Genomic DNA, 26,055 nt, shown 5'->3' on the forward strand with positions numbered 1-26,055 from the left:
CTCTGACCCCCAGGCGAGAGGGTCCGGACATCAAAGGACTCCAGTCCCATATCTGGGGCAGCTCTGGAACGGGTCGACAGTTGTATCCTGGAGTCGAGAGCCCTGCTGTGGAAATCGCGGCTGACCCGGAGAAGAACTCGCTGCTTTGAACCATCCTCGGAGTCCTGCTGACGCTGTCGCGGCCCGACCTCGCAAAACCATCCTCGGAGCCCTGCTGACGCTGTCGCGGCCCGACCTCGCGAAACCATCCTCGGAGCCCTGCTGACGCGGTCGCGGCCCGACCTCGCTGAACCATCCTCGGAGCCCTGCTGACGCTGTCGCGGCCCGACCTCGCTGAACCATCCTCGGAGCCCTGCTGACGCTGTCGCGGCCCGACCTCGCTGAACCACCCTCGGAGCTCTGCTGACGCTGTCGCGGCCCGACCTCGCTGAACCATCCTCGGAGCCCTGCTGACGCGGCCCGACCTCGCTGAACCATTTCCCCTCAGCTCGAGGATTGAGAGCTGTGCGTGGGGAATTCCCGTGCCAGGCTGGTACTAAGACTGTCCCGCACCCCCATCCCACAGTTACCGAGACATTAAGGATCCCGCGATCCGCTTGTACATATTGCTGAGAGAACCTATCTTTAATGCTGATAAAGACTCTAAGAATCTACCCTCTTGTGTGGTGTCCCTTTCTAGTGGTGTGATTGCTCGGCTGTTCCGATTCTAGGAAGGGAGCCTCACCCAGGAGGCCTCTCGACGCCGCTCGGCCAACGCCAGAAGGAGAGGTGGGTCTCGGGGTGGTCAGTCAAACAGCATCTGCCCCCCCCCCCCGATCTCCTTTCTGACATTGGTGGCAGGCGGTGCGATCCGAGCCGATGCAAATCGTACAGAGAGTAACTCACCCACTACTGACAAAAACACACCACAACCAGGAGGACCAAAGAAACCAGACAGACCACGGAGTTCCAGAAGGAACGGTTGGAAGAATATACCCACAAAGAATTGAAACAATTCTGCAAGGACCTGGGCATCGCTACCACGGGACTAAGCACCAAGGACGATTTCCAGCAGGCCCTACAAACATGGGTGGAAACAGGAGCGACGCCACCCCAGACCGAAGATGACACGGTCCCAGACAAGCACCCGGAAACCCTTGCAACCCCAGCGGAGGAAAGAAATACCAACGGAGACACAGGCCTCTCCCACGAAGACGCCCGAGAGCGAGAAAGGAGCCGGCTCCACAAGCTCGCCCGACTCAGTCTGGACGGAGAACTACAGCTGGCCGAGAAAAAAATTGCTCTTGAGCAACTACGGCTACAAGGAGACCTGGAGGAGAAACGAAGACAGAGGGACTTAGAGGAGAAGAAGCTCACGTTCGAGCACAAGCGTGGCTTAAAAGAACTTGATATGAAAGACGTCCTACTTACTCGCTATGGACTCACCCCCGAGATGTACCGGCAGCGATTCCGAGACTGTAAGAAAATCCACGGTACTACATGGGTGGAGTACGTGAACTTCTTTAGCAGAGCCCTAGAGGGGTGGATCAAAGGCAGCCAGGTAACCACCTACGAGCAGCTGTTCAACCTCATTGTATGGGAGCACCTCTCCAACAACAGATTTATCGAACTCAGACAGCATCTTCTCGACAGCAAGCTGCCCGAGCCACGTAAACTCGCCGTCGAGGCCGATCGATGGGTGAGCACCCGGGTCCCGCGGAACTCGATGGGAGATTACGGCCGAAACCCCCAGGGCCCCCCCCCCGTCAGCGAGGCAGCGGAGGAGGCCAGAACAGGAACCGAGACTCCCCTGCGGTGCCACCCCGGGGGCCACCCCCGGCCCACACTTTGCCATCCCTGGCCAGGAGAGGGGCCCCTCCAGCATGACCGGGGCCACGCTCGAACGCTACCTGCTACAAATGCCAGCGGCCCGGTCACTATGCCAGTGACCCCCACTGCCCGATGAACCAACGACCCGGCACCACCGGTCCCCCAAACCGCCAGATCGCTGCCGCCGCCCTGGGAGAAGAAAGGGGGGGAAGAAGAGAACTATGACGAAGACCAGACTGAGTGGGAGGCCGCCGCCATGTCCCTGGTATGTCTAGGCGAGAGAGACATGATTCCCCGGGCCCGATCCCAGGCAAAACTCAGAAGTACCGCCAGTGGGTCACCATCAATGGGCACCGGGCCGAAGCCCTCCGCGACACCGGAGCCAGCGTGACGGCCATCCGTTGCCACTTGGTAACCCCTGACCAGATCCTGCTTAATGTGCTGTGCCCAGTACGGTCGGCGGACAATTCCGAGAGCCTGTGCCAGATGGCCCGAATCCCCTTCGAGTGGGGGGAGGGGGGGTTAGTGTCGGGCATGCTGAAAGTGACCGTCCGGGACGATGCCCCCATGGACTGCCTCCTCGGGAACAACCTAGAAAGTTCCCCCCGGGCCCACGTCGAGCGGAGAGAGCATCTGGGGATGCTAGGCCTGCCCGAGTGGGTCTGTGCGACCACCCGATCCATGGCCGCCCGGGCCACCGCCCCGACGGAATCCACCCCGACCGAGGAGCTGGAGTGGCCCGCGCCTCCGCCGCCCCCGAAGACGCCAACCCTGAGCCCGGACCACTGGGGCCCACCCGTGAAGAAATTGCTGAGCTCGGCGACCTCCCAGAACTAGCCCAATGGCGCCAAGAAGGTGGCCCCACACGAGAGCAATTCCGTCAAGAACAGAAAGCATGTCCCTCCCTCGAGGGAACACGACAGCAAGCCGCCGCTCAAGCCGCCGGAGACCCCTCGGGGTCCCACTGTGTCTATTGGGACAACGATCTCCTCTACAGCGAACAGAAGATTGCCGAACTGGGGGCCAGCCGAGTGCTAGTGGTCCCCCTCCGATTCAGAGACTTCCTCCTGAACCTGGCACACGATGTGCCCCTCGCCGGGCAGCTAGGGCAGGACAAAACCTACAGCCGCCTGGTGACCCATTTCTACTGGCCAAAAATGAGGAATGATGTGAACAATCACTGCCGGACTTTCCCAACCTGCCAAGCCAGCGGGAAGAGCGGAGGGAAGCACAAGGCCCCCCTTCAACCCTTCCCAGTCGTCAACACCCCATTCGAGCGGGTGGGGATAGACATTGTCGGGCCTCTGGAGCCCCGAACCTCTCAAGGGCACCGTTTCATTCTCGTTCTAGTAGACCATGCCACCCGCTATCCTGAAGCCATCCCTCTCCGGACCGTGACGGCCCCCGGGGTGGGCCGGGCGCTGATGGGGATCTTCTGCCGGGTGGGCTTCCCCCGAGAGGTCGTCAGTGACCGGGGTACGAACTTCATTTCCCGATACATGAAGTCCATGTGGCAACAGTGCGGGGTCACGTACTAGTTTACGACCCCCTACCACCCCCAAGGGAATGGACTGGTGGAACGTTTCAATCGAACCCTCAAGGGGATGATCATGGGCCTGGAAGAGCCCTTGCGGCGCCAATGGGACATGTTGCTGCCCTGCCTCCTCTTCGCCTATCGGGAGGTCCCTCAGAAGTCCCTGGGGTTCAGCCCCTTCGAACTATTGTACGGGCACCCCGTCCGGGGTCCCCTCAGCCTGATCAAAGAAGGCTGGGAGGTTGCAGTCCGAGATGCTCCCCCCGACGTCTACCGGTACCTCCTGACCCTCCGAAACCAGACTCGGAAGTTCCGGGAACTTGCAGAGGCCAACCTCGAGGCCAGCCAAGAGGAGATGAAACGCTGGTATGGCCAGAAGCTGTTGGGTCAATTCACAGACTTGTTTTCTCTCACCCCCGGAGTCACCCGGTGGTGCGTCCACGATGTCGACACCGGGGACAGCCCGCCTGTGCGACACCGGGCCTACCGAGTTCCCGACCATGTTCGGACCTGCATTAAATCGGAGGTCTCCAAGATGCTGGCCCAGGGGGTGGTCGAACCCTCTGACAGTCCATGGTCCCAAAAGTCGCCGCCCCTGGCGCCACTCCCGAACTGCGATTTTGTGTAGACTACCGGGGACTGAATGCCGTCACCCGGACCGATGCCCACCCCATCCCCCGGGCCGATGAACTGATCGACCGCCTGGGGGCTGCCCGCTACCTGAGCACATTCGACCTAACCTCCGGCTACTGGCAGATCGGCCTCACCCCGGGCGCCCAAGAGCGCTCCGCTTTCTCAACCCCCGATGGCCACTACCACTTCATGGTGATGCCCTTCGGGATGAAAAACGCCCCCGCAACCTTCCAGAGGCTGGTGAATAAGGTACTGGCAGGGCTAGAGTTCAGCGCCGCCTATCTGGACGATATCGCAGTGTACAGCCTTCACTGGGCCGAGCACCTCAAGCACCTCTGGGAGGTCCTGACGGCCCTCAGACGGGCCAGACTGACCATAAAAGCAAGCAAGTGCCAGATCGGCCAAGGGTCTGTGACCTATCTGGGACACCAAGTGGGGGGCGGCCATGTGGCTCCCCTTCAACCCAAGATCGACACCATCATGGCCTGGGAGCCCCCGGTCACCCAGACAGCAGTCAGAGCCTTCCTAGGACTCACGGGGTATTACCGGCGCTTCGTGAAGAATTATGGGAGCATTGTGGGCCCCCTCACCGAACTCACTTCCAAGAAGCATCTCAGAAAGTGCACTGGACCCCCAAGTGTCAGGCTGCCTTTGAGACTCTGAAAACAGCGATGTGTACCGCCCCGTGCTCCAAGCCCCCGACTACAGCCGGGAATTCGTAGTCCAGACCGATGCCTCGGAGCACGGTGTCGGGGCGGTCCTTTCCGAAGTACACCCCGAAGGAGTTGACCAGCCTGTGGCCTTCATCAGCCGACGTCTGCTGGCCAGAGAGCAACGCTGGAGCACCATTGAACGAGAGGCCTTCGCCGTGGTGTGGGCCCTCAAGAAACTCCGACCCTATCTTGTAGTGTAGTTCCTATTTTCCCAATAGGCCCTGCGCATTGGAATAACATAAACAGTAGTATGGACGTAGAAGTGCGGATCTTCCAGGTCTCCACTGACTATGCTAAACTTAATTGGGTTTGTTACCAACTAGCTCAGAGGTCACTGGAAACTTTCTTGACTGAATAGGAAGTGATCAGCTTCCCTGGTACAGACAAGAAGGGATTCAGTTTTCCAACAACCGCATAAACATGACAACTTTGCTCCTTAGAATAAGAGTCAATCTCTAGAGTCGTGTGAAACAATAGACAGTTATTTTACTCAGTTTTGTGCAGATTACTTTCACCAATATGCAGAGAATAGAGAGACGGGCGTTTTTAATAAAAAAGGTATTATTTATTGAACAGTCTTTCTTCTCGTGCAAGAGAAATGAATTGCCACAATTGCAAGACTAGTTATTATAAAAAGTGCGTACAGTAAGATGAGTATTGCGAAATAATACTGTAAAAGCATTGATATGGTTTCTTAGCCATACAATGGTTTAAAATGAATAAAACATATATACATTCATATATACATTAGGCTAACGTACTCAACTGGTGCTTCTAACTACGCCTACCCCAGTGTACCTCACCTAAGCCTAATACTTGGGCGGGAGTAAGTAAATAGCTTTAAGTTAAGTTGGTTTTGCCAAGGTCTGCTTCAAGAATTCTCTCTAAGGGTTTAGTCAACACCATACCTCTGGAATAGAATGTTGGAGGTCTTGTATCTCCTTCCAGGACTCGATATCCCAGTCACTCGCATGAGTAGGCTGGAAACGCCGGAGCTGGATTTCTCGGCAGGAGAAAAGACAGCGTCTCTCTCAGCGCGTCGAGGAAGAGGAGGAGGGGCAGCGTCCGCGGGCAGCTTGCATCTGCTGGGCTCTGAAGGGGACAGCTGTTCTGCTCCTATGTTCACCACACCATCGTTCGCTGATGCCGTTGAGGCAGCGGTAGCTTCAGTATCAGCGAGGCAGCGATAGTATCGAGGCAGCGTTTGCTTAAGGCAACGTTGGTAATTTTTATACTTGAAAGGTGCCTTGTTTGACGTAAGTTTTTGGACATAAGACGTCAATAAAGATGTCACTAGGAAGTGATCGTCTCTCAGTGCTAATTAGAGTTCTATTACTAATCAAAACATAGCAAGCGGGGCTTTCCCAGGTTGCTGAGTTTTTATCTTGTTGAAGAACTCGGAGTGTAATCTAGGAATCTTAGATAGTGGCTTCTGCTGTGTCATTTGCACTAATGAGCTGCAAAGGAAGCTGCAGAGGAAGTGATTCTGAAATGTGGCTCTGATCGTGTGAGGCCAGAGAAGAGTTTCTGAATATTGCATTTGATCGGTTATGCCAATATAGGGGAATAAAGGGATTATAGCCGTATAGGGGCATAAGGTCACAGTATTGGTCAGGGTCCTAGATTAGAACGAGACACCCACTCCACGAATTTATGTCCATCAATTTACTAAAACTATAGCAAAAGATGCATGTGTAACATTACCCACCCCAAAATACATATATGGATTTGAAATGGCGTATCTGAAATATGTGGTAATTTCGGTACTGTACGTCTTTAAGCATAGAAATCATTCAAAATTATAGCATATGTAATCAATGAACGATTTTGCGAAAAAATTACACATGAAATATCTCTTAATACAGAAAAGAAAGGCGAGATAATTTCATCACATATAAATGCATTGCAGTAAAATGTGCTAGAGGCTGATGTAAAGTTATTATGTCTCTAGATTTATCTAAAAATAGAAGTAGAAGCTTCTGTTCTCTATGAATAGGTCTACTTTAAGCAAAGAAATTTCGTGCCAGAAAAGGTAAATTTTTTTTAAAAGTGTTCAATTAAAAAAAAAAAATTCTTGTTGAACGGGGGAATAGAGTTCCAACGCTTTTCAGCAGTTTATGTTGATCAAAACTGAAGGCCGAATTCAGAGTTCATGGGAACGCTGTGTGTCGGAACGCTTTTCTAAAATGATTGTTTCTGTTCGGGGGAGAACATCATATCAGACAGGCTCTCAAAAAATTGGTCTACAAAATAAAGTTTGCATGCCCATACATCGCGTGATCTCGCGAGAGACTAACGCGATAGCGGAGCCATAAGCCTAACGAGTAAGGGAATGCCCTATGCAAGATGGCCGCGATAAAAACGCGATAGTAGGGCAGCCCTCCGATGATCTTGCGATAGGTCGAAATTGCAACACAGCCGCATTAGATCCCTATGAATCTATTCCCAACCTAAGATGGACATTTAATCATCGCGAGATTAGCGCATCCTCTCGGATCGGCTGGGCAATGAAAGTGAAGAACGTAAATAAAGAAGTTTGGAAGCCGGATAGTGTTCGAGGGACGAATAAACGCCGATCACGCTCCTATTACCGGTAATCTAGTTTTAAGGGGGCTATTTTGCCTGCGGGACGAGAAAGAGGGTAAGTGAGTGTGGCTCACAGTTGTATGGTGTTGTTTTCACAGAGAAGGATTACGGAAGGAGTAGAAAGGTTACTCACGAATGGAGATAACCTTAATACCTTTGTACCTAAGACCGATTGGCTGGTATGAGAAACTGTTGCCGATAGAGGGTAACTATGACATGTTTTGCGTGGTCTTGACAGTGGTTTACCAATACATACATGTGGTGCATTTAAAGTAAAACTCGTTTTTATGCTTTTATCCTCTTGACAGTAATTTGAAACCCTGGTGTCCAATGCAGTGGCATTAAAAATTGTTGCCCTGAAGAAATTGCCTGAATATCACCATGGCAATGAAACATGTTGGCAAGTAGAACATGGCTCTATAGGTAGTAGCCATTTTCACTTTAAGATTTGCAATTAGCATACTAGAACAAGAATAAAGTTACCTGTTCATGCTTTTTGCTGGTTTTTTGTATATATTTGGTTTATTGTGTGTGAGATCACTGTTTTTGCATTTTCCCACTGCACTTATCACTGGTAACACAGTTGGTTTTTTAGTTTGGACACGTTTCCTTTAAGCTCGATAACACCGATGATGATAACAGGGTCGTCTTGGTGAGTACCTACCAGGGGTCCCATTGGTGGTGCGCCTGTGAGGTGTTATCTTGCGATCACATTTTTTTCACCACATTTGGGTGAGGGTTTCGTATCTGTCTGGATAGGGAGCGGGCTTGTTTTTTAAGATGGGCCAATGACTGGTGTACTTCCCTACCTCTTACTGTTGAGAAGTGGTTGATGGATCTGTCAAAAAAGAAAATATGATATACTGTACACCAGTTCTTGTAAAATTGAATGCCCTAAACTGACCTAGGTCATTTAGATATTGATGACTTTATGAGTGGAGGGCGACCTAGGTCTGGTTTTTCCCTCTGTGCTCCGTGTTTGATTTCTACAAAATCAGGTGACAGTTCGACCAAGTTCGATAGTGCTGTAACTTGGCAGGTGTGAGAATGATTGCTATCATCAAAGTCTGGATCAGCAATGTTCACAGATGGTCGTACCTGGGTGATGTTGCTTTTATTTCTCGCTGCACTGTCACCACCTAGTCATAGCACAGGAGTCTCAACGAATGCCGTCATCAGGATTGGTAGCCGCTGGGGACAACACAATGCGTGAGCCGTTATCGGACTTAGCAAAGTATCGATATCCATTGGTACTGCTGATGGAAGTGCAAGACAGATGTCCAACACGCACTCATCTCCGCATAGCATACATCGAAGCACAGGTAAGATGCAGGATTGCCATATCGGTCTAAATGAAAGAAACCAGGTCATGTTTAGATCTCTCAGCCTGGCCAATCCAAGGACTCTAGTTATTCTGTCCCGGTAGCGGATTGCTAGGATCGTTTCTTCCATCCTTGTAGGAGTCATGTCTGAGCTTTGGCTTGCCATATCGGAGCAGGAGGGTCAAAAATAAAATCCCTGCTACAAGTCCCAAAATCAGGGGTATGCCGCCAAAGACTGAATGGACAAAATTAGGAATGGTTCCCAGAATTGCTTTGAATGGTGTTAGCAGTCCCGTAAAAATCGTCTTAAATATGCCTGGGATGCCTATGGCACTAGACATGTTAAGAATTTGGCTAAGCATTTCTGCGAAATGCACGGGGCAATTTGTTGATAAAAGGTCATGAATCTCTGTAGTCGTCCTTGCAACTAGGAGATCATACGTCTCTTTTGATGACGTGATGGGCACTGTTGTCTGCAAAAGCACAGACTTCATTCTGCTTAAAGTATCAATTCGTATAGAAGAGAAATTCAAACGAGGCCAAATGGGAGTCTCAGTGTCTCCAGGGCCGTTTGGAAACAATGCTTGCATACAGCATTTGACCATGGATGTTACGCTTACGAGATAGGCTTTTCCTGGCAAAAGGCCACAACAGCTGTGATCCGTTATTAGAATGTAACTCCCATTTGCGAGTTGCATAAAGAAAGGCTCTATCTGCGTTGCAGGTGTGACATGTTGGTGGCATGAAAGGTTGTTAGAATTTCCTTCACAGGCTCCGTGTAAATTAATACCCTGGCACAAAAGTATACCGCTTAGTGAATGTTTACAGTTTTCACCACTAAGAAATACATTTTTGTTGCCGTCGCTATACCATGTGTGTGTGTATGGTAATTTCCATGTTGACTTAACGTATCCTTTACCCAATCGTTCATACTGGCCAGTCGGTATGTATTCAAGGCAATTTTTAAATTGGAAAGTTGTTATCGGAATTGTGATAATCCCGTGTATTATCCATTCAATGACAGGACTTTCTGACATTGTCAAAGGTAATTTCTCAAGTTTTTCGATGCTCAGGATTGTATAGTCTGCTCCTTTCTGTGCCAAGCTGATTAGTTTATCAGTAAGGTTAAAGATGGAAAACAATGACGTTGTGTTGATTAAACGCCAAGGCACATAGCCTGAACGAAGATTTTGCAGCGTCCAGCCTAACTGTACAATAGAACGCAATTGTGACTGGCCATGCTGTAACATTAGCAAGGCTTTGTCTATTATATCAATGGCAGATGATACAATGTTGTCCAACGAATATATTCTGGAGGACAGAGTCATTAACCCATTGTCCACTACAGAAAGTGAGTTTTCCAAATTAATACGATCAATTTCTCGTATTTTTTCAGCCGTTTCAATTTGTGTGACTTTCCAAGCCTCGTTGTACCATACCATAGATACTGGTCGCTATGAAACGCTTTTGACGCTGTTTGCGTGGTCCCATAATGAAATCGCGCAAATCAGCACCATCTTTAAGTAAAGACAAGTGTTGCTTAATTTCAGCCAGTGTGGATGATTCTAGCCATTCAAGGCACAGCTTCCCTACACTGTATGTTGTTACTATCCCTGGATGTTGCCTCTGGGAGTATCTAGGGTCTTGTCTGGACATTGTTAACCCCTGTGTTTTATTCAGGAATCTATCTTGACAGCTGTTTGTGTCAGTAGGCCAGATTAACCACTTTTTCCAATCAGGATGTGTTCTGTTTAGATGTAAAATTTTGGATACGTCTATCTCAATATCTGTTGTTGCATTATCAGGTATTGGCTTTGGAATAGACGGTTTGTTCAGGTCTTTTATCCTAGCTAGGCCAAGACAAGTTGTTTGTTGAATTGTTTCATTTAAAAACATTATTTGCTCTGGGATCATGCAGGCTCGAAATAGTGCTTCTAGGCCTTGTACCTGCCACTCTTTTGTACCCCAGATTGTTTTTGTTTCAATGTTATTTTTCCAATAATCAAAACCCAATGTCATCATTTTTTTTTTTTAATAAAATGCTTCTGAATATATCAATTTAGTATTTGTCAGCATTGTTTTCAACCCTGTTTTATCTAACAGTTTATAATAAAACGTTTCTGCATCACTGGTGTTAAACCCTGAGAAGTACTGAAATTTCTCATAGAATGTTTTAGAACTGCTTTTAGGTGGTGTAGCACAATGTTCCCATTGGTTATACTTAAAAACATTTCTAGGTTGTGCAGATTTATGCAAGTAATGATCACCATAGTGTGTGTAGCAGAACATCTGTTCATAACTAGACGAACCTTGTAAATAATCATGATCTGTGAATCTAGCTGACATTACTAAATCAGACATCATATTATTAATACTTTCAAAGTCCCAATCATCAGAGAACGTACTAGGTTTTACAAAGTCACTTAAGGAAACCTTGAATTGATGAGGATACTTCAGGATTTCGACCGGACCATATATTGCATAGTCAGTTTTCTCCCATACTACCCCACCAGGTATTGGAATGGCTGTGACATTTACTGTTGACAGTTCTCTTTTCTTCACGTGGGATGATTTGTGTGGTTTGAGGACTAAGTTGATGTTCTGACTTGCTGTGTCCATTGTATTGTAATAAACCTTCCTAAAATTAAAACTAAAATTAGGCATAGTAGGAGTATAAATACCCCTGAGATAATCCAATGCTCAATTAATGGTGCATCCAGATATAATTCTTTGATTTGTTGAAAGAGTTCTGTTGCTTTTTCTTTAAAAGTCTTTGTTTCTGGCATCTCTTCGGGGTTGTTCTGATCTTCAGAAAAGTTATTGAAGTTGATGAAGTAGCCAGAGGCAGTTCTGTCAATTGTTGGGATTGTTCTCTTAACTTGTCTTTCGTAGCACATTCTGATGCCACATCATTGTAGACTGGTGTTTCTTGACGAACTGTTTCAATCTGTGTTTCAAGAGGCACGAGTTCCATGGCATTATTGCATAGTCCCTCTCTGTGCACTGCAGGCTGATCGAATGTGATTAGTCTTTCAGTTTGAACCTCTTGGGTTGTTGCAAGTTTGGGTATTCTGTTGTTTCTCGGGAGTCCACTGGGCCTACTGTTGATTATAGCCTACATGCTTGTGGTTTTACCAGGTCGATTGATACAACGCTGTTCTCCTTTTTACCAGCAAGGGGCGGTAGTACTACTGATCTTGTTCCGTTGACTGCTAAGACAGGTACTGCTTTTCTGTAAGAAGGCCCAAATTTCTTCTTCACCGCAATTTTTTCTCTGACTAGATCCCCAATCTTTGGAATCCAGACAGGCCTTGCTGGGGCTGGTGGTGCCTCGTCAGTGGTAGCTGGCTGTTGCTTTAACTTTATGTTGCTTAAGGATTTTCTGGTTTCATTCAAGTCCTGTAAAACAGCCAAACGATCTTTGATGTCAAAGTCTGTTTTCTTATCTTTTACCACTGATACCTGACTATCTAAGTCCTGAATTTGCATTCTAGTTCCGAACAATAGTTCATATGGGCTGAAACCTTTTAGAGAATTTCTTGGCAAGTTGTTTAGACTTAACTGGACACTTATTAAATGTTTGACCCACCCAGCACCCGAACCTAATACCTTCGCTGTTATAGATTGCTTTATGTCCCGGTTTTATTCTTTCTACCACACTGTTCCCTTCGGGGTGTGACGGACAAGAATACCGCAATCCAACGCCCATGCTGGCCATGGCCTCCTTATAAGCTCGAGAGCTAAAAGCAGGACCCTGGTCAGAATGGAACATGGCAATTGCGTATGTGCCGATAAAGACTCGCAGATCTTTTATAACCGTTCTGGCGTCAGCCGAGCGCTGGGGCCACATTTTTTAAGTGTGTTTAGCCTTGATGATATACAATGGGACGCGTTTCTCTCGTTTGATTGCGCGGATAGATCGCCTTATGCTTTTTATTAGGGTTTCTGACACTACACTGGCCGGTTCTCCACTGCGATCTCTGTTGCAGTCTTCACAATCTTTTGCAAAATCATGAATTCCTTCACTTATTTCCGGCCACCAGTACTCTGATTGCAATTCTCTCAGAGAGTCCCTGATTGTTTGGTGTCTAAGACCCAACCCCATATGTGCCTCCTGTAATAGGAAACCTCTCCTGTTCATGTTTGGAATTACCCTATCCCCCACTCCAGGGATTCGAGCAAAAGGAACGGAGTTTGCATCGATTACGTATGCATAATTGAGTGGATAGTTCACGGGTAGTACTGCACAGTTGCCTTTTACGGACGTTTTGACTGCAAGCATTGGTTTCCCCGTCTATGTATTTTTCTGAACGCTTTTTTGTGGCTACGGAAGCCGGTTTAGTTGCTTCCGCTGTGGCTGTATTAGCCAATGAATTCCCTGCAACGTGAACGCCATCACGTTGATAACTCAGAGTGTGTATCACGTGAGTCTTTTGTAGTTCTTTCTGTAAAAGAGCTACCTGTTTCCAAAGCATTTTATGCTTTATTGTGGCACCTGTGTCATCTTTGTAATCATTTTCAATCCAGCTCTGCAACTTATTATTGTAAGAGTTGACGCAAAAATGAGAATCGCACACGATAAGTGTCGGGAATTCACGTTCTGCATTTTCAAGCGCCATCTTTAAACATCTGATTTCAGCTCTCTGAGCCGAACAGTTTCTTACTGATTCAGTTTTTGTTATTTTCGGTCTGAATTTACCGCACAGCCAGCGACCTTTAACAATCGCATATGCTGCATCCTAGGATTTGTTCTCTACGTTGAAATGCTGTACAAATCTATCTGTATAGATTATACAGGCGCACTGTGGGAGAGGCAGAGGATATTCTTCATATTCTAAATCATTCAGTTTTTCGAATTGCGGGGCGAAATAGTATTTCACATCTTCCGCTCCAAGAGAATCTATACACTGTATCCATTTCGGGTCCAGTGGCACTGTAGGCAGGTTTACTGGGCTGAATAGCGCCTCGAAGGCGGATTCCGCTGTGAGGATATTGATCCTTTTGCCGTGTGCTAGTTCTCGTTCATTCGCTAATGCAGTTTCTACTGCTTTCACAGTATTTTCTGCTGGACTGAATGTTTTTTCTGCTTATGTGTACAAGTGAGATGTAATTGAAATTGGTACCTTTTCTCCCTCATTAGAGGTCAGGTACGTGAATCCACATCTTCCTGGGATGACTCGGATTACAAGATCGCGTGTGTTGTCACTTGTATCTAATTTGGTTTTTGCTAACATGTCTGTTTGCAGTGATCTCAAAATTTCTGTGTGTTTTTGAGTCCAGGTGATAGGTTTAAAATCAGGTTTAATTAGTTCGTAGAGAGGTTTAACCCTCTCCGCGTAATTTAGAATGTAAGTTCTACCGAAATTCAGGAAGCCTAGAATCGATTGTAAGTTCTTCAGCGTTTTTGGAGCTTGGAGTACAGCGCACTTCACTAAGAAGTTGTCCGCTAGGCTTTCCCTTCACTTGATAATTCGTACCCTAAGAATAGTACTGTCAGATGGGCAATTCGAGACTTTTTAAAGTTGAATTTGTAACCCTCTGCTGCGAACCCAGGTATAATGGTGTTCACTCTTTTCAAGTGAGTCTCCAAGTCGTCTTCTGTAAGATAGATGTCATCGACATAAGATAATGCCTCATCATCATATATTTGTAGTAACTCTGGTACTCTGGCTGAGAATAGTCCTGGGCTGTTCTTGAATCCCTGTGGGAGCCTACAGAAATTTTTCTGAGACCCCATTACTGAGAAAGCGGTCAAGTATCTGCTTTCTGGTGCAATGTTTTGACAAAAAAAACCATTAGATATGTCTAATGTCTTTTATATTTTTTCCTAACTAGGTTATTCATTAGTGCAGCACTATGCGAATTTTGTACTGCAAATGTTTTGCAACATGCGTTAAGGTGTCTGTAGTCCAAAACTAGATGATATGAATTGTCTGGTTTGGAGACAGGAAACAAAGGATTGTTCATTTGGGAGGTGCATGTTTCAATCACCCCCTGGTATTCAAGTTGATCTAAAATCTCCCGGACTTGTTTTTTAGCTTCTTGCTTAATGGGATACTGCCTTTGTGCAGTTGGTTGATTTTTTAACTGGATTGTGTGAGGAGGAGAGTCCTCATCCCATCCTACATGATTTTTATATAATGCTGGTGCCTGGGCTACTGCCCATTTCCTTGCATAAGTATATTTTTTGTGAATCGGAATGTGATTCGAGAAGGCAGGCATAATCATTTCTTCGCCACGAGGGCACTCCCTGACAAACTCTGGGGGCCAATCTTTTTCAGCTAACAGAATATCATAGCCTTTTGAGAGTTTATCCCAAAATGGACCCCTTATTTTCCTAGTCTTATCACCCTCTATACGCAATGTTATTTCGTATATCTTATGGGGCTCGCTAACTCTGGTGTCGGCAGTTTCAACCTGAATGTATTCATTCGTGTCCACTGTCTCCAGATGACTCATCAGGATCTTGCGAGCTATACTGATTTCTGTTGCACTGTCTAACATTGTCTGTGCCCACTCCCCGTTTTTCAACTGTGTGCTCAGTATTCTCGGCATTTTCGATTACTCTAATACTGGCTACCTGCTTTTTCAGAAATTGTGATTTTTTACTTTGAGCAGGTTCCTTGTCTTTGGACTTGGTGTGCTCTCCTGGGTCTGACCGTCCTCTTCTTTCCGATTTCTGCGAAAAAGATCGAGAGGGACGTGTATCAATACTTTGATATCTATCAGGCTTCTTCAAATTATCCCTATTTCTAAGGTTATATCTTTTCTCAGAGGGCTCCCTCTGGGGAGACTGGTGTTCTCGAGTCGGAGTTCTTTCCCTCCGTCGAGGAGACCTTCCTCTGTACTGGAAAACTTTTTCCTTGGGAGTGGATTGTTTATTTCCATCCCAGCTCTTTTTAGGAGTGTTTGAATTATTTTTAATAAATAATTTTTCAGGATTTTCGAGCAGTTGGGGCTTTACTGGTTTTCCACCCAAGCTGTCTCTACCTAATTCTTCATAGCATTTTTCTATGATTCTGGCAAGCTCAATTGGTTGATCTGTTATATCTGTTTCCTTCAACTTCTGGCGGATCGCCACAGATGCGGCTTCTCCTTTTATGTTGGCTAGTAATATAGCCGAGACCTGCTTGAAGTCTTTCAGTAATTTCATACCAAGAGTTAAAGCAGGTTCTGGACCGTATTCATTCTGAATCTGTTTTAGCACTTCTGGTATTACCGCCATTGACGGAACACCATGTGTTTTTGTGTAAATGGAAGCAAAGACTGTACCCCAAGTGTCACAGTCCTCCACGTGTGGTGCGACCCCCATTGGAAGGCAGATGGTCAAGATCCTGTGTTTCTCAATAGGAGTAGTATTCGGAAATACTGCCTCTATTTGAGTAATTTTCTGCGCTAACCAGAAAGGAATTTGTTCCCGTTTTATGGGTGTTTTACCAAGACATGACTGTATGTTCTGTGGTGTAATTTTATTAGTGTTCCCCTGATGAGGGGTCAGCTGTGGTGTATTAACAGTTGTTTGGACTGTAGCAGTCCGCATTACATATTGAACTAATTGCCTATGTATTTTGATTAAAGTTTTTAGCTGTGCTAAAAGTTCTTTTTTTGACATTTTTGCAATGTCCGGATGTGGTGTGTAGCTGGCTAGAACCGGCCACGTTGCTTCTGGTCTACCTAGTGGACCGAGCCTGGTAATATGATCATTATGTTTTAGGGCGCCTTTAAACCAGAGCAAATGCTCTTGGTATTTTAATGGAATTTCAATCTCCTCGAAAGGAGCGTACTCTTCCGGTGGATCCCCTACTATGTAGTAGTGGAACTCGTGTGTTGCGGCTGGAAATTTTATCCATGAATAGAATACCTCTGTCTGCCGATATTCGTGTGCCTCTATCACGAAGACGACTGTGCCACCTTGTGTGGTCAGTCCATTTTCTATAAGTTTTGACGTTATAGATTTTCTTAAATGTGCCGGGATGATTATTGCACTCGGTTCAGTAGTACCATCGGGACCCTGCCGAGTCGCATTTACTGCACCCCCAGTGGTTCCGTGTTCAGTGTCTGACATTCTATTGTCAGGAAAGTTTTTGCAAAGCAGGTCTCCAAGGAGACAAAGATTAGGTGCACAATATCTTGGAACACTGTTTCCTTCAACGTTGAATAAACCAGAGCTTTACATAGGAATCTCTTCCTACTAAGGTCGGGTGGATTTTTTACCTTTCACCCACTCCAGACGTCTATTGGAGTATTTACGGGAGAAAGGGGTCTGTGTGAAAAATGCACAACTGAGTTACTCGAACGTCTTGCGTTAGTTTATCGCCTTACCAAACGTTTGGGCGCCATGTAGTGTAGTTCCTATTTTCCCAATAGGCCCTGCGCATTGGAATAACATAAACAGTAGTATGGACGTAGAAGGTCTACACTGACTATGCTAAACTTAATTGGGTTTGTTACCAACTAGCTCAGAGGTCACTGGAAACTTTCTTGACTGAATAGGAAGTGATCAGCTTCCCTGGAAGGGATAAACATGAATACTTTGCTCCTTAGAATAAGAGTCAATCTCTAGAGTCGTGTGAAACAATAGACAGTTATTTTACTCAGTTTTGTGCAGATTACTTTCACCAATATGCAGAGAATAGAGAGACGGGCGTTTTCAATAAAAAGGTATTATTTATTGAACAGTCTTTCTTCTCGTGCAAGAGAAATGAATTGCCACAATTGCAAGACTAGTTATTATAAAAAGTGCGTACAGTAAGATGAGTATTGCGAAATAATACTGTAAAAGCATTGATATGGTTTCTTAGCCATACAATGGTTTAAAATGAATAAAACATATATACATTCATATATACATTAGGCTAACGTACTCAACTGGTGCTTCTAACTACGCCTACCCCAGTGTACCTGACCTAAGCCTAATACTTGGGAGGGAGTAAGTAAATAGCTTTAAGTCAAGTTGGTTTTGCCAAGGTTTGCTTCAAGAATTCTCTCTAAGGGTTTAGTCAACACCATACCTCTGGAATAGAATGTTGGAGGTCTTGTATCTCCTTCCAGGACTCGATATCCCAGTCACTCGCAAGAGTAGGCTTGAAACGCCGGAGCTGGATTTCTCGGCAGGAGAAAAGACAGCGTCTCTCTCAGCGCGTCGAGGAAGAGGAGGAGGGGCAGCGTCCGCGGGCAGCTTGCATCTGCTGGGCTCTGAAGGGGACAGCTGTTCTGCTCCTATGTTCACCACACCATCGTTCGCTGATGCCGTCGAGGCAGCGGTAGCTTCAGTATCAGCGAGGCAGCGATAGTATCGAGGCAGCGTTTGCTTAAGGCAACGTTGGTAATATTTATACCTGAAAGGTGCCTTGTTTTACTTAAGTTTTTGGACATAAGACGTCAATAAAGATGTCACTAGGAAGTGATCGTCTCTCAGTGCTAATTAGAGTTCTATTACTAATCAAAACATAGCAAGCGGGGCTTTCCCAGGTTGCTGAGTTTTTATCTTGTTGAAGAACTCGGAGTGTAATCTAGGAATCTTAGATAGTGGCTTCTGCTGTGTCATTTGCACTAATGAGCTGCAAAGGAAGCTGCAGAGGAAGTGATTCTGAAAAGTGGCTCTGATCGTTTGAGGCCAGAGACAAGTTTCTGAATATTGCATTTGATCGGTTATGCCAATATAGGGGAATAAAGGGATTATAGCCATATAGGGCATAAGGTCACAGTATTGATCAGGGTCCTAGATTAGAACGCGACAATCTCTTCGGCACCCACTTCCGGGTGCAAACTGACCACCGGCCTTTACGGTGGTTGATGCAGATGCGAGGAGAGAACCTTAAGTTGCTGCGATGGTCCATCTCCCTACAGGGGTTGGACTTCACTGTGGAACACCGCCCCGGCAGCGACCACGCCAACGCCGACGCCGACGGCCTGTCCCGCTTTTTCCGCCTCGGCGAGGAGAACCCCCAAGAAGATGGGTGACTCTCCCTGCCTTCAGCTGGAGGGGGACGTGTGTTGGACCCGGCCTCGCAGCGTGGTCCCACTCCTTCCGCCTGGCGGGCCCCGGACCGCATCAACCCCTGTCCTTCCCCCCTGAAACTACCCTCTCCACCCTTCCACGAGAGCCGCCACCCCTGGCGTCCCCCGGCTCCCCTCTCTCAGGAACACGGCGACCCCTACTCGCCCCCCTCGGCTGGTCCAGCCCTACCCCGGGCCGCCATCTCAGGCCCAGACTCCATCTTGGGCCCTCCACGTCCGGACCAGGTGGCCTCGGCACGACCTCGGCCGCGGCCCCAGCGAAGCCCCGACATCGAGGCACCAAGGTCCGACCAGGTGGTAAAGTGGCCACTTGACGGATCAAGGAGGAGGGGAGTTTTGATGGCCCTCCAGCCGTCCCCCGGACGCCTGGTTTCGATCGCCTCCGGCCTCCCTGGGCGCTGGCTCCACCCCCCTGCTGGGTGTCTGGACACTCTCCTCCCGGCCCCTCTGAACCCCAGGCGCGAGGGTCCGGACATCAAAGGACTCCAGTCCCATATCTGGGGCAGCTCTGGAACGGGTCGGAAGTTGTATCCTGGAGTCGAGAGCCCTGCTGTGGAAATCACGGCTGACCCTGAGAAGAACTCGCTGCTTTGAACCATCCTCTGAGCACTGCTGACGCTGTCGCGGCCCGACCTCGCTGAACCATCCTCGGAGCCCTGCTGTTGCGGCCCGACCTCGCTGACCCATCCTCGGAGCCCTGCTGACGCTGACGCGGCCCGACCTCGCTGAACCATCCTTGGAGCCCTGCTGACGCTGACGCGGCCCGACCTCGCTGAACCATCCTCGGAGCCCTGCGGACGCTGACGCGGCCCGACCTTGCTGAACCATCCTCGGAGCCCTGCTGACGCTGTCGCGGCCCGACCTCGCTGAACCATCCTCGGAGCCCTGCTGAAGCTGTCGCGGCCCGACCTCGCTGAACCATTTACCCCCAGCTCGAGGATTGAGAGCTGTGCGTAGGGAATTCCCGTGCCAGGCTGGTACTAAGACTGTCCCGCACCCCCATCCCACAGTTACCGAGACATTAAGGATCCAGCGATCCGCTTGTACATATTGCTGAGAGAACCTATCTTTATTGCTGATAAAGACTCTAAGAATCTACCCTCTTGTGTGGTGTCCCTTTGTAGTGGTGCGATTGCTCGGCTGTTACGATTCTAGGAAGGGAGCCTCGTCCAGGAGGCCTCTCGACGGCTCTCGGCCAACGCCAGAAGGAGAGGTGGGTCTCGGGGTGGTCAGGTCAGTCAGACAGCGTCTGCCCCCCCCCCCCGGATCTCCTTTCTAACAGGAGGCAACTTCTTTTCTTTGTATAATGCGGCGTGCCCCGCTGCGATGGAGCCCCACTGCTTAGAAGGCGGGCCTGCAGCAACAAGGAATATAGTCACTGTGGGGACGGTGAGCCCGCTTTGTGGATGCGGTATGGACAGGGTGTTGGCCCGGACAGCTTCAGCGCAGCCCACTGGGGTAATCATTTTGAACATTTTGGGGCGAGGCATGTAACCCACTGGGGGTATCATTTATCATGCACCACAACTACCAGCATTCCTTGTGCAGACGCCCACAGAGGCAGGACATTTAAATTTGCGCAGGTGGTATGCCTTTCCCCTTTGCCAGTGAACAAGAGTGATGTTGTGCTCGAAACGCGTTTTGCCTGAAATGGATGCGAAGGAGCAGATGGTCTGATTGCCCTGTATTTCACAAATGAAGGTCTGTACTCACCGTAGTGTGGCTGCCTCTTGGAGGCAACTTCGTTTCTTTGTATAATGCGGCGTGCCCCGCCGCGATGGAGCCCCACTGCTTACAAGGCGGGCCTGCAGCAACAAGGAATATAGTCGCTGTGGGGACGGTGAGTCCGCTATGTAGATGCGGTATGGACAGGGTGTTGGCCCGGACAGCTTCAACGCAGCCCACTGGGGTAATCATTTTGAACATTTTGGGGCGAGGCATGTAACCCACTGGGGGTATCATTTATCATGCACCACAACTACCAGCATTCCTTGTGCAGACGCCCACAGAGGCGGGACATTTAAATTTGCACAGGTGGTATGCCTTTCCCCTTTTGCCAGTAAACAAGAGCGATGTTACGCTCGAAACGCGTTTGGCCTGAAATGGATGCAAAGGAGCAGATGGTCTGATTGCCCTGTATTTCACAAATAAAGGACTGTACTCACCGTAGTGTGGCTGCATCTTGGAGGCAACTTCTTTTCTAAATATATATATATATATATATATATATATATATATATATATATATATATATATATATATATATATATATATATATATATATATATATATATATATAGAGAGAGAGAGAGAGAGAGAGAGAGAACGCGAGCGAGCGCGAGAGAGAGTCAACAATTACGAATAAGTCCTTTTGATTTAGCTGTACTTTCCATTCCAAATGCATTTTTTTGATTGCAAAAACTTTGGTGCTGAAATTTTGCACGCCCATAAAGGAACGGATTCAAGTTATCATGGCAAGTTGCAGCAAGGTCTGTTCACTGTTTTAATGGCAGGGGCATACGTGTTATGTGTAGGGGACTTTAACTGGCTAATTTCAAGGGTTTTTATGTTTTGTTGTCAAACCATAATCTCACTTTAACACAAAACCCACTGGGGTATACATACATGGGGATCGGCTAACATCCTGTCCCCAACCAGTAAGAAAAATGCACAACTGTTTTGTGAGCACACGATAGCAACTAAAAGGGTTAATTGTATAAGGCCCCCCCCATATTATTTCTGATGGCACGAGATTTTCTAAATCTACTTTTAAAAAAAAAAAGGGGGGATTTTGTTACTGCAAGAAGTAATTATACATGCTTGTATATGCCTAAATGATGTCAGATTTCGGTAGGAAATCAGTCAAATAGCTAATTAAGGCTTTTCTACCTCCCTTTCCTCTCATGCAAGGGTCATCACAGGGTGATGACACAATAAAAGTCATCTCGGCCTTAGACACAGCTAGATGATCTATTGATATGCACTGGTCCTTCCAAGGTATTCTTGAAATATCTAGTGAACCAACGTTTCCAAAATGACTGGAATAAAAACAATACCCACAAATAAGCAATAAGCACGGACCACAGCGGCATAAAACTGTTCCAACACTTCTGAAGACAATCTAAGCAGGTTTCTTAATTCAAATGCTGGTCCTGAAAGAACACACATCTACCCTGCAGAGCAGGCACAATGCACAATAGTAACGCTGCATAAAAAGGCTTTACGGAGTCTTTCACTATGATGAATATCAACTCAAGACATACACGATGGGGGTGGACGGAACGAGTGTGATGATCAAGTGGTAATACCGTTGCACATGCTTGACATATGAAACTAGAAAATGTTAGGAAAGTCTAACCTCAGTTTTATCAGAGACATCATTTCCCAGGAGGTCATCATCCTCATCCCGTCTGGTGTCTCGTGGGACTCTACGCTGACTCTTCGGTTTTTCACTTGGATCATCTATGCTGATTGTGGTGGCATCAGGATTTATAGCCAGCAAGTTAGCAGCAGCATCGAATTCTACAAACAATCACAGCAGAGTTGTTGTTAAGTCTAAATTAATTTTTCACTTGATAAGCAAATAGTGGAAATAACAAAAAAAGGCTCTTCCATTGTGCTTGGTACACCACCTTCACTCCCACACCAATGCCCACATCTATACTGAATAACAAATGTCCCAGAGAAGCTGAGGAATGTAGCTACAGTTTATCAAGAAGGTATTTTCACAGGTTATAACCATGATTGCATTGATCGACATAGTACTTTAGGGGAGGACATTTTCGGTTATTGAAAGGAGCACACTAATTATTACGGTTTAGCACAACAAGGTACTAAAAGGCTGTTAAAGCCTCTGGTTCAAACACAGTTCATCAAAATTGTGTATGCACAAATCCACCCTAGAAATGAAACGCACATTAACTGTACATTGCCTCTATTAGATCTCTGAGAGATTGTATCGGCACCGGTTTTAGAGCAGACTGGGAACAAGAATGCATGTGGCTGAGTTCTTGACACCCAGCAAAGAAGATCTGGTGGTTTGCTCTTTCTTTGCCTCCTTGCTGTGGCCCCTAATAACATCAGCCATGAGGCTGTAGAGGACAGATAAACTGTTCAGTAGACTCTAAAGATGGCTTAATTTCTTCTTAAAAAGTGAATCTCAGATGATAAAGACTACAGCCTTAAACCGTGTCCCCAAACAGTGTGAGATGCAGGCGTTCTTCTTACCTTTCACCACTTATAGAAAGCATAAGATCTAATAGTCAGCAAACCCGTTACACTCATGGCACCCATCTAGCTTTAATGTTGCCTCACACATACTTTTTGCAATTTTACTACACCCATGGAAAGTTAAAAACCTTATGTAGGAAAAAAGGCAATACCACAAACCCTGAATTAATCCTTTACTCCCTAATGCCCATTACAATTTGCAGCAAATTTAGAAGTCAATGTCCACCTCAAAACCAAACCACAATAACACGAAGTAGCCTTTAGTTAAAATGCGATCTGTCCCCAATTCCCACATAAACATGGTCACCAATCTCTGCTCAAGTGTCTTTACCAACCCTAGATAAAGATAGTGAGTAAAGAGAGGTCTAGAGAAATGTAAGAGTTATAAGAATGTGTTAATTACCTTAGGTAAAGCTCTTTCTGCTAGATACTCTGTCTCACCACAGACTCCTCACCGTACCCTTTAGAATATACATATCCAGGTGCCAGACTCCAAGTATTTCAAGTGTTTGCTCCTGAGCTGTGGTAGGTTGTAGCTTGGTACTAGCTGCTCACTACCCGGGAAGTGACAGTGGAGAGCCATAAATTGACAACATCTCTGCGCGAAGGCATCAGTTTTCCTTGCACTTTTTACCCCCTCAGGTGTGTATCAATCATGACAGATTGGAGGTGAACATTGTACCAACGCTACGCTGGGACCTCTAATAAACAAGTCGTGACAGCAGAACTGGGAGAATGGAAGGGTGGTAAGGAATCTGCGGTAGACAGAGTAGCAACCAGAAAAAGTGTTACTGAATGAAGGTCAGTAACTTGTTATGCTGATGGATTCTTCTAACTACAAATATATTACATTTAGAATAGATACTCATAGCAGTACCTCTCAAAAGACAGACGGTCTGAGGATTTGACACACATCAAAAGATTCTGCAGGGCACAGTGGGCAAAATGGCCCTCTCTGTGGTCTAGACAGCCATGTAGCAGCCTGGCAGAGGGCAATGACTTTGAGGCAACTTTGGCTTCAGTGGGATGAACTGGGGTTCTTTATTGGCCTGGACACAGCATATTTTCATGAACAGAACAATCTATCTGGACAGGGTCAGTTTCTGCACTTGAAAGAGCTGGTTGATAAAATGGTATTCCCTATCTCATGCACCATATAAAGACTAAGGGCTCTCCTCATATTAAGACGGAGGTGACTCTCCTCCTCCTTCAAGGGATGTGATGGACAGAAAAGGGCAGAAAGGGTGATAGACTGATCCAGGTGAAGGATGAAACAACCCTTGGAAGAAACGAAGCCTGGCTTCTCAGCATCAATTTGTTGGGAAAGGAAGTAGTGTAAAGGTTGCACTGACAGTGCTTGAGATTTACTGACTCAGTGACGAATCATTTTTTTTAAGTCTTGATTGTGAGGAGCTGTGGAGAGCACTGTGCATGGGTGTGAAGGTGTGCATATCAGAAATGTGAGGACCAGGTTACGGTCCCCATTGACAGGCCTTGGTGGAAATGCATGTCAAACGTTCTAAAAACCTCATCACAGCGGCTTGTGCATCCCTGACCTTCTCCGATACTTCCAAGCGACAACTTCGCTATCTCCTGGAGTGGAATCGCCCTTAATCAGAAAAAAGGTGGCTATTCCAGGACCGGGCGATGGCCCAAATGTCGCTGTGGAAGAACCCCCTTTTGCAATGCTCAGACAGGTCAACCTATCTCAAGAAATCACATATTACCCGTTCGCTACTCAAAGTGTGGGATGCGGTGGCGGTCAACAGAGGCCTTACCACTTTCCCTTCGCCAATGAGGCCACTACTCGATAAGCCGGCCTTTCCTCCTGGGATGGACCTCAGGACGTTTCGCAAGTGGCGACCCTTGGAATGCCGGTCGGCCGGTCATCCATTTGATATGGATGGCTTTATTCAGCTTGACACCCTGAAGGAGATGCACACCCTGATAGCGCCACAGCGTTTTCAATACTTCCAGATTCGCCACTGGCTCACAAAAGGAGACGTGTTACCGATGGCCAGTCGGCGCCTGACAGCATATGAGAAATGGCTAATTACGAAAAAGTCCGACAGACAAGCGATTACTGACCTTTATAAAATGCTAAGCCCACCCCCGTCTACCTTGCACTCTGCTGGTCAGAGGCGCTGGGAATTGGAGCTCGGAAGAACCTTTACAGATAAAGAGTGGCATGACATTTACCATAGGGCCCACCACACCGCTAGGAACGTGGCGAGCAGGGAATCGGCAGTCAAGATCGCATATTACTGGCACCCAACTCCGGCACGGCTCCATCAAAGTAACCCATGCCACAGTTCGGCATGCTGGAGGGGGTGTGGTAAGGTGGGGACACTGACACATTTGTTGTGGGAGTGCGAGGGAGTAACAGATCACTGGAAAGAAGTACTTCACGACATTGACACACACTTTGAGACAGAGATTCCCCATTTTCCAGCCTACACATTACTAGGCCTCCCCAACGCCCTAACGTTTCCACTTAAATCGATCAGAGGGAGACAGATGGGGTTGGCAGTTTGGATGGCGGAACATCATATCCTCTCACTCTGGGGTACTACGAGGAAACCTACACACATGGGCTTGCTCCATAGGCTCTGGTATATAATTGGTATGGAGCAGATACAAGCGACTCTTACTCAGACGGCAGACTCCTTCACCTCAATATGGCAACCTTTCATTTCTCTTCTAGCTGGGGAATTCAATGAACTTACCTGTCCAAAATACCTCAGGGTGCTGCGACTCGCGGATGAGTTTGCCAGGGGGTCCGGCTCCTCAAGTTGGTACTCACATTAAAAAGCTGTTTGCGCTACATCAAGAAGGAAGATGCGACACACCGAAGGGGGGGGGGAGGGTCGGGGGGCAGGGTTGGGGGTAGGGGGATGTTTGTTTTTGGGGTAATTGAATGCATTATTAGTAGAGGGACTACCACTACTCACTCTCATTGACACATTGGACTACCATGGGGTAAACGCAGCTCCCCAGTTGAGGCTGGTGGGTGGTGTGGTGCGGCGCGGCGCGGGTGGGTGGTGCGGGTAGTTGGGGCAGCCAACTGGGACCAGGTTTGTCGTATTGTATTGTGTTTAATGCATTGGAAATCAATAAAACAAATTTGAACAAAAAAAAAACCTCATCACAACTGGTGACTTGAATAAAGAAGGTTGGTCAGGCAAACATAAAAAGGCTGAGAGGACCA

At 47.4% G+C, this 26,055-nt stretch overlaps 1 protein-coding gene across 2 annotated transcripts in view; it reads right to left on the minus strand.

Annotated features, from left to right (window-relative positions):
* The window catches only part of YIPF1 (Yip1 domain family member 1), a 152,824-nt gene that overhangs the window by 82,554 nt on the left and 44,215 nt on the right, over nucleotides 1–26,055 (minus strand). For both annotated transcript variants that reach the window (XM_086952480.1, XM_086952481.1), the window contains exon 3: nucleotides 21,976–22,139. In XM_086952480.1, the coding sequence (XP_086808606.1) occupies nucleotides 21,976–22,139 (164 nt within the window). The remainder of the gene's footprint in view (nucleotides 1–21,975; nucleotides 22,140–26,055) is intronic.

Source organism: Lissotriton vulgaris, chromosome 1_1, assembly GCF_964263255.1.
Source record: "Lissotriton vulgaris chromosome 1_1, aLisVul1.2, whole genome shotgun sequence".
NCBI lineage: Eukaryota > Metazoa > Chordata > Amphibia > Caudata > Salamandridae > Lissotriton > Lissotriton vulgaris.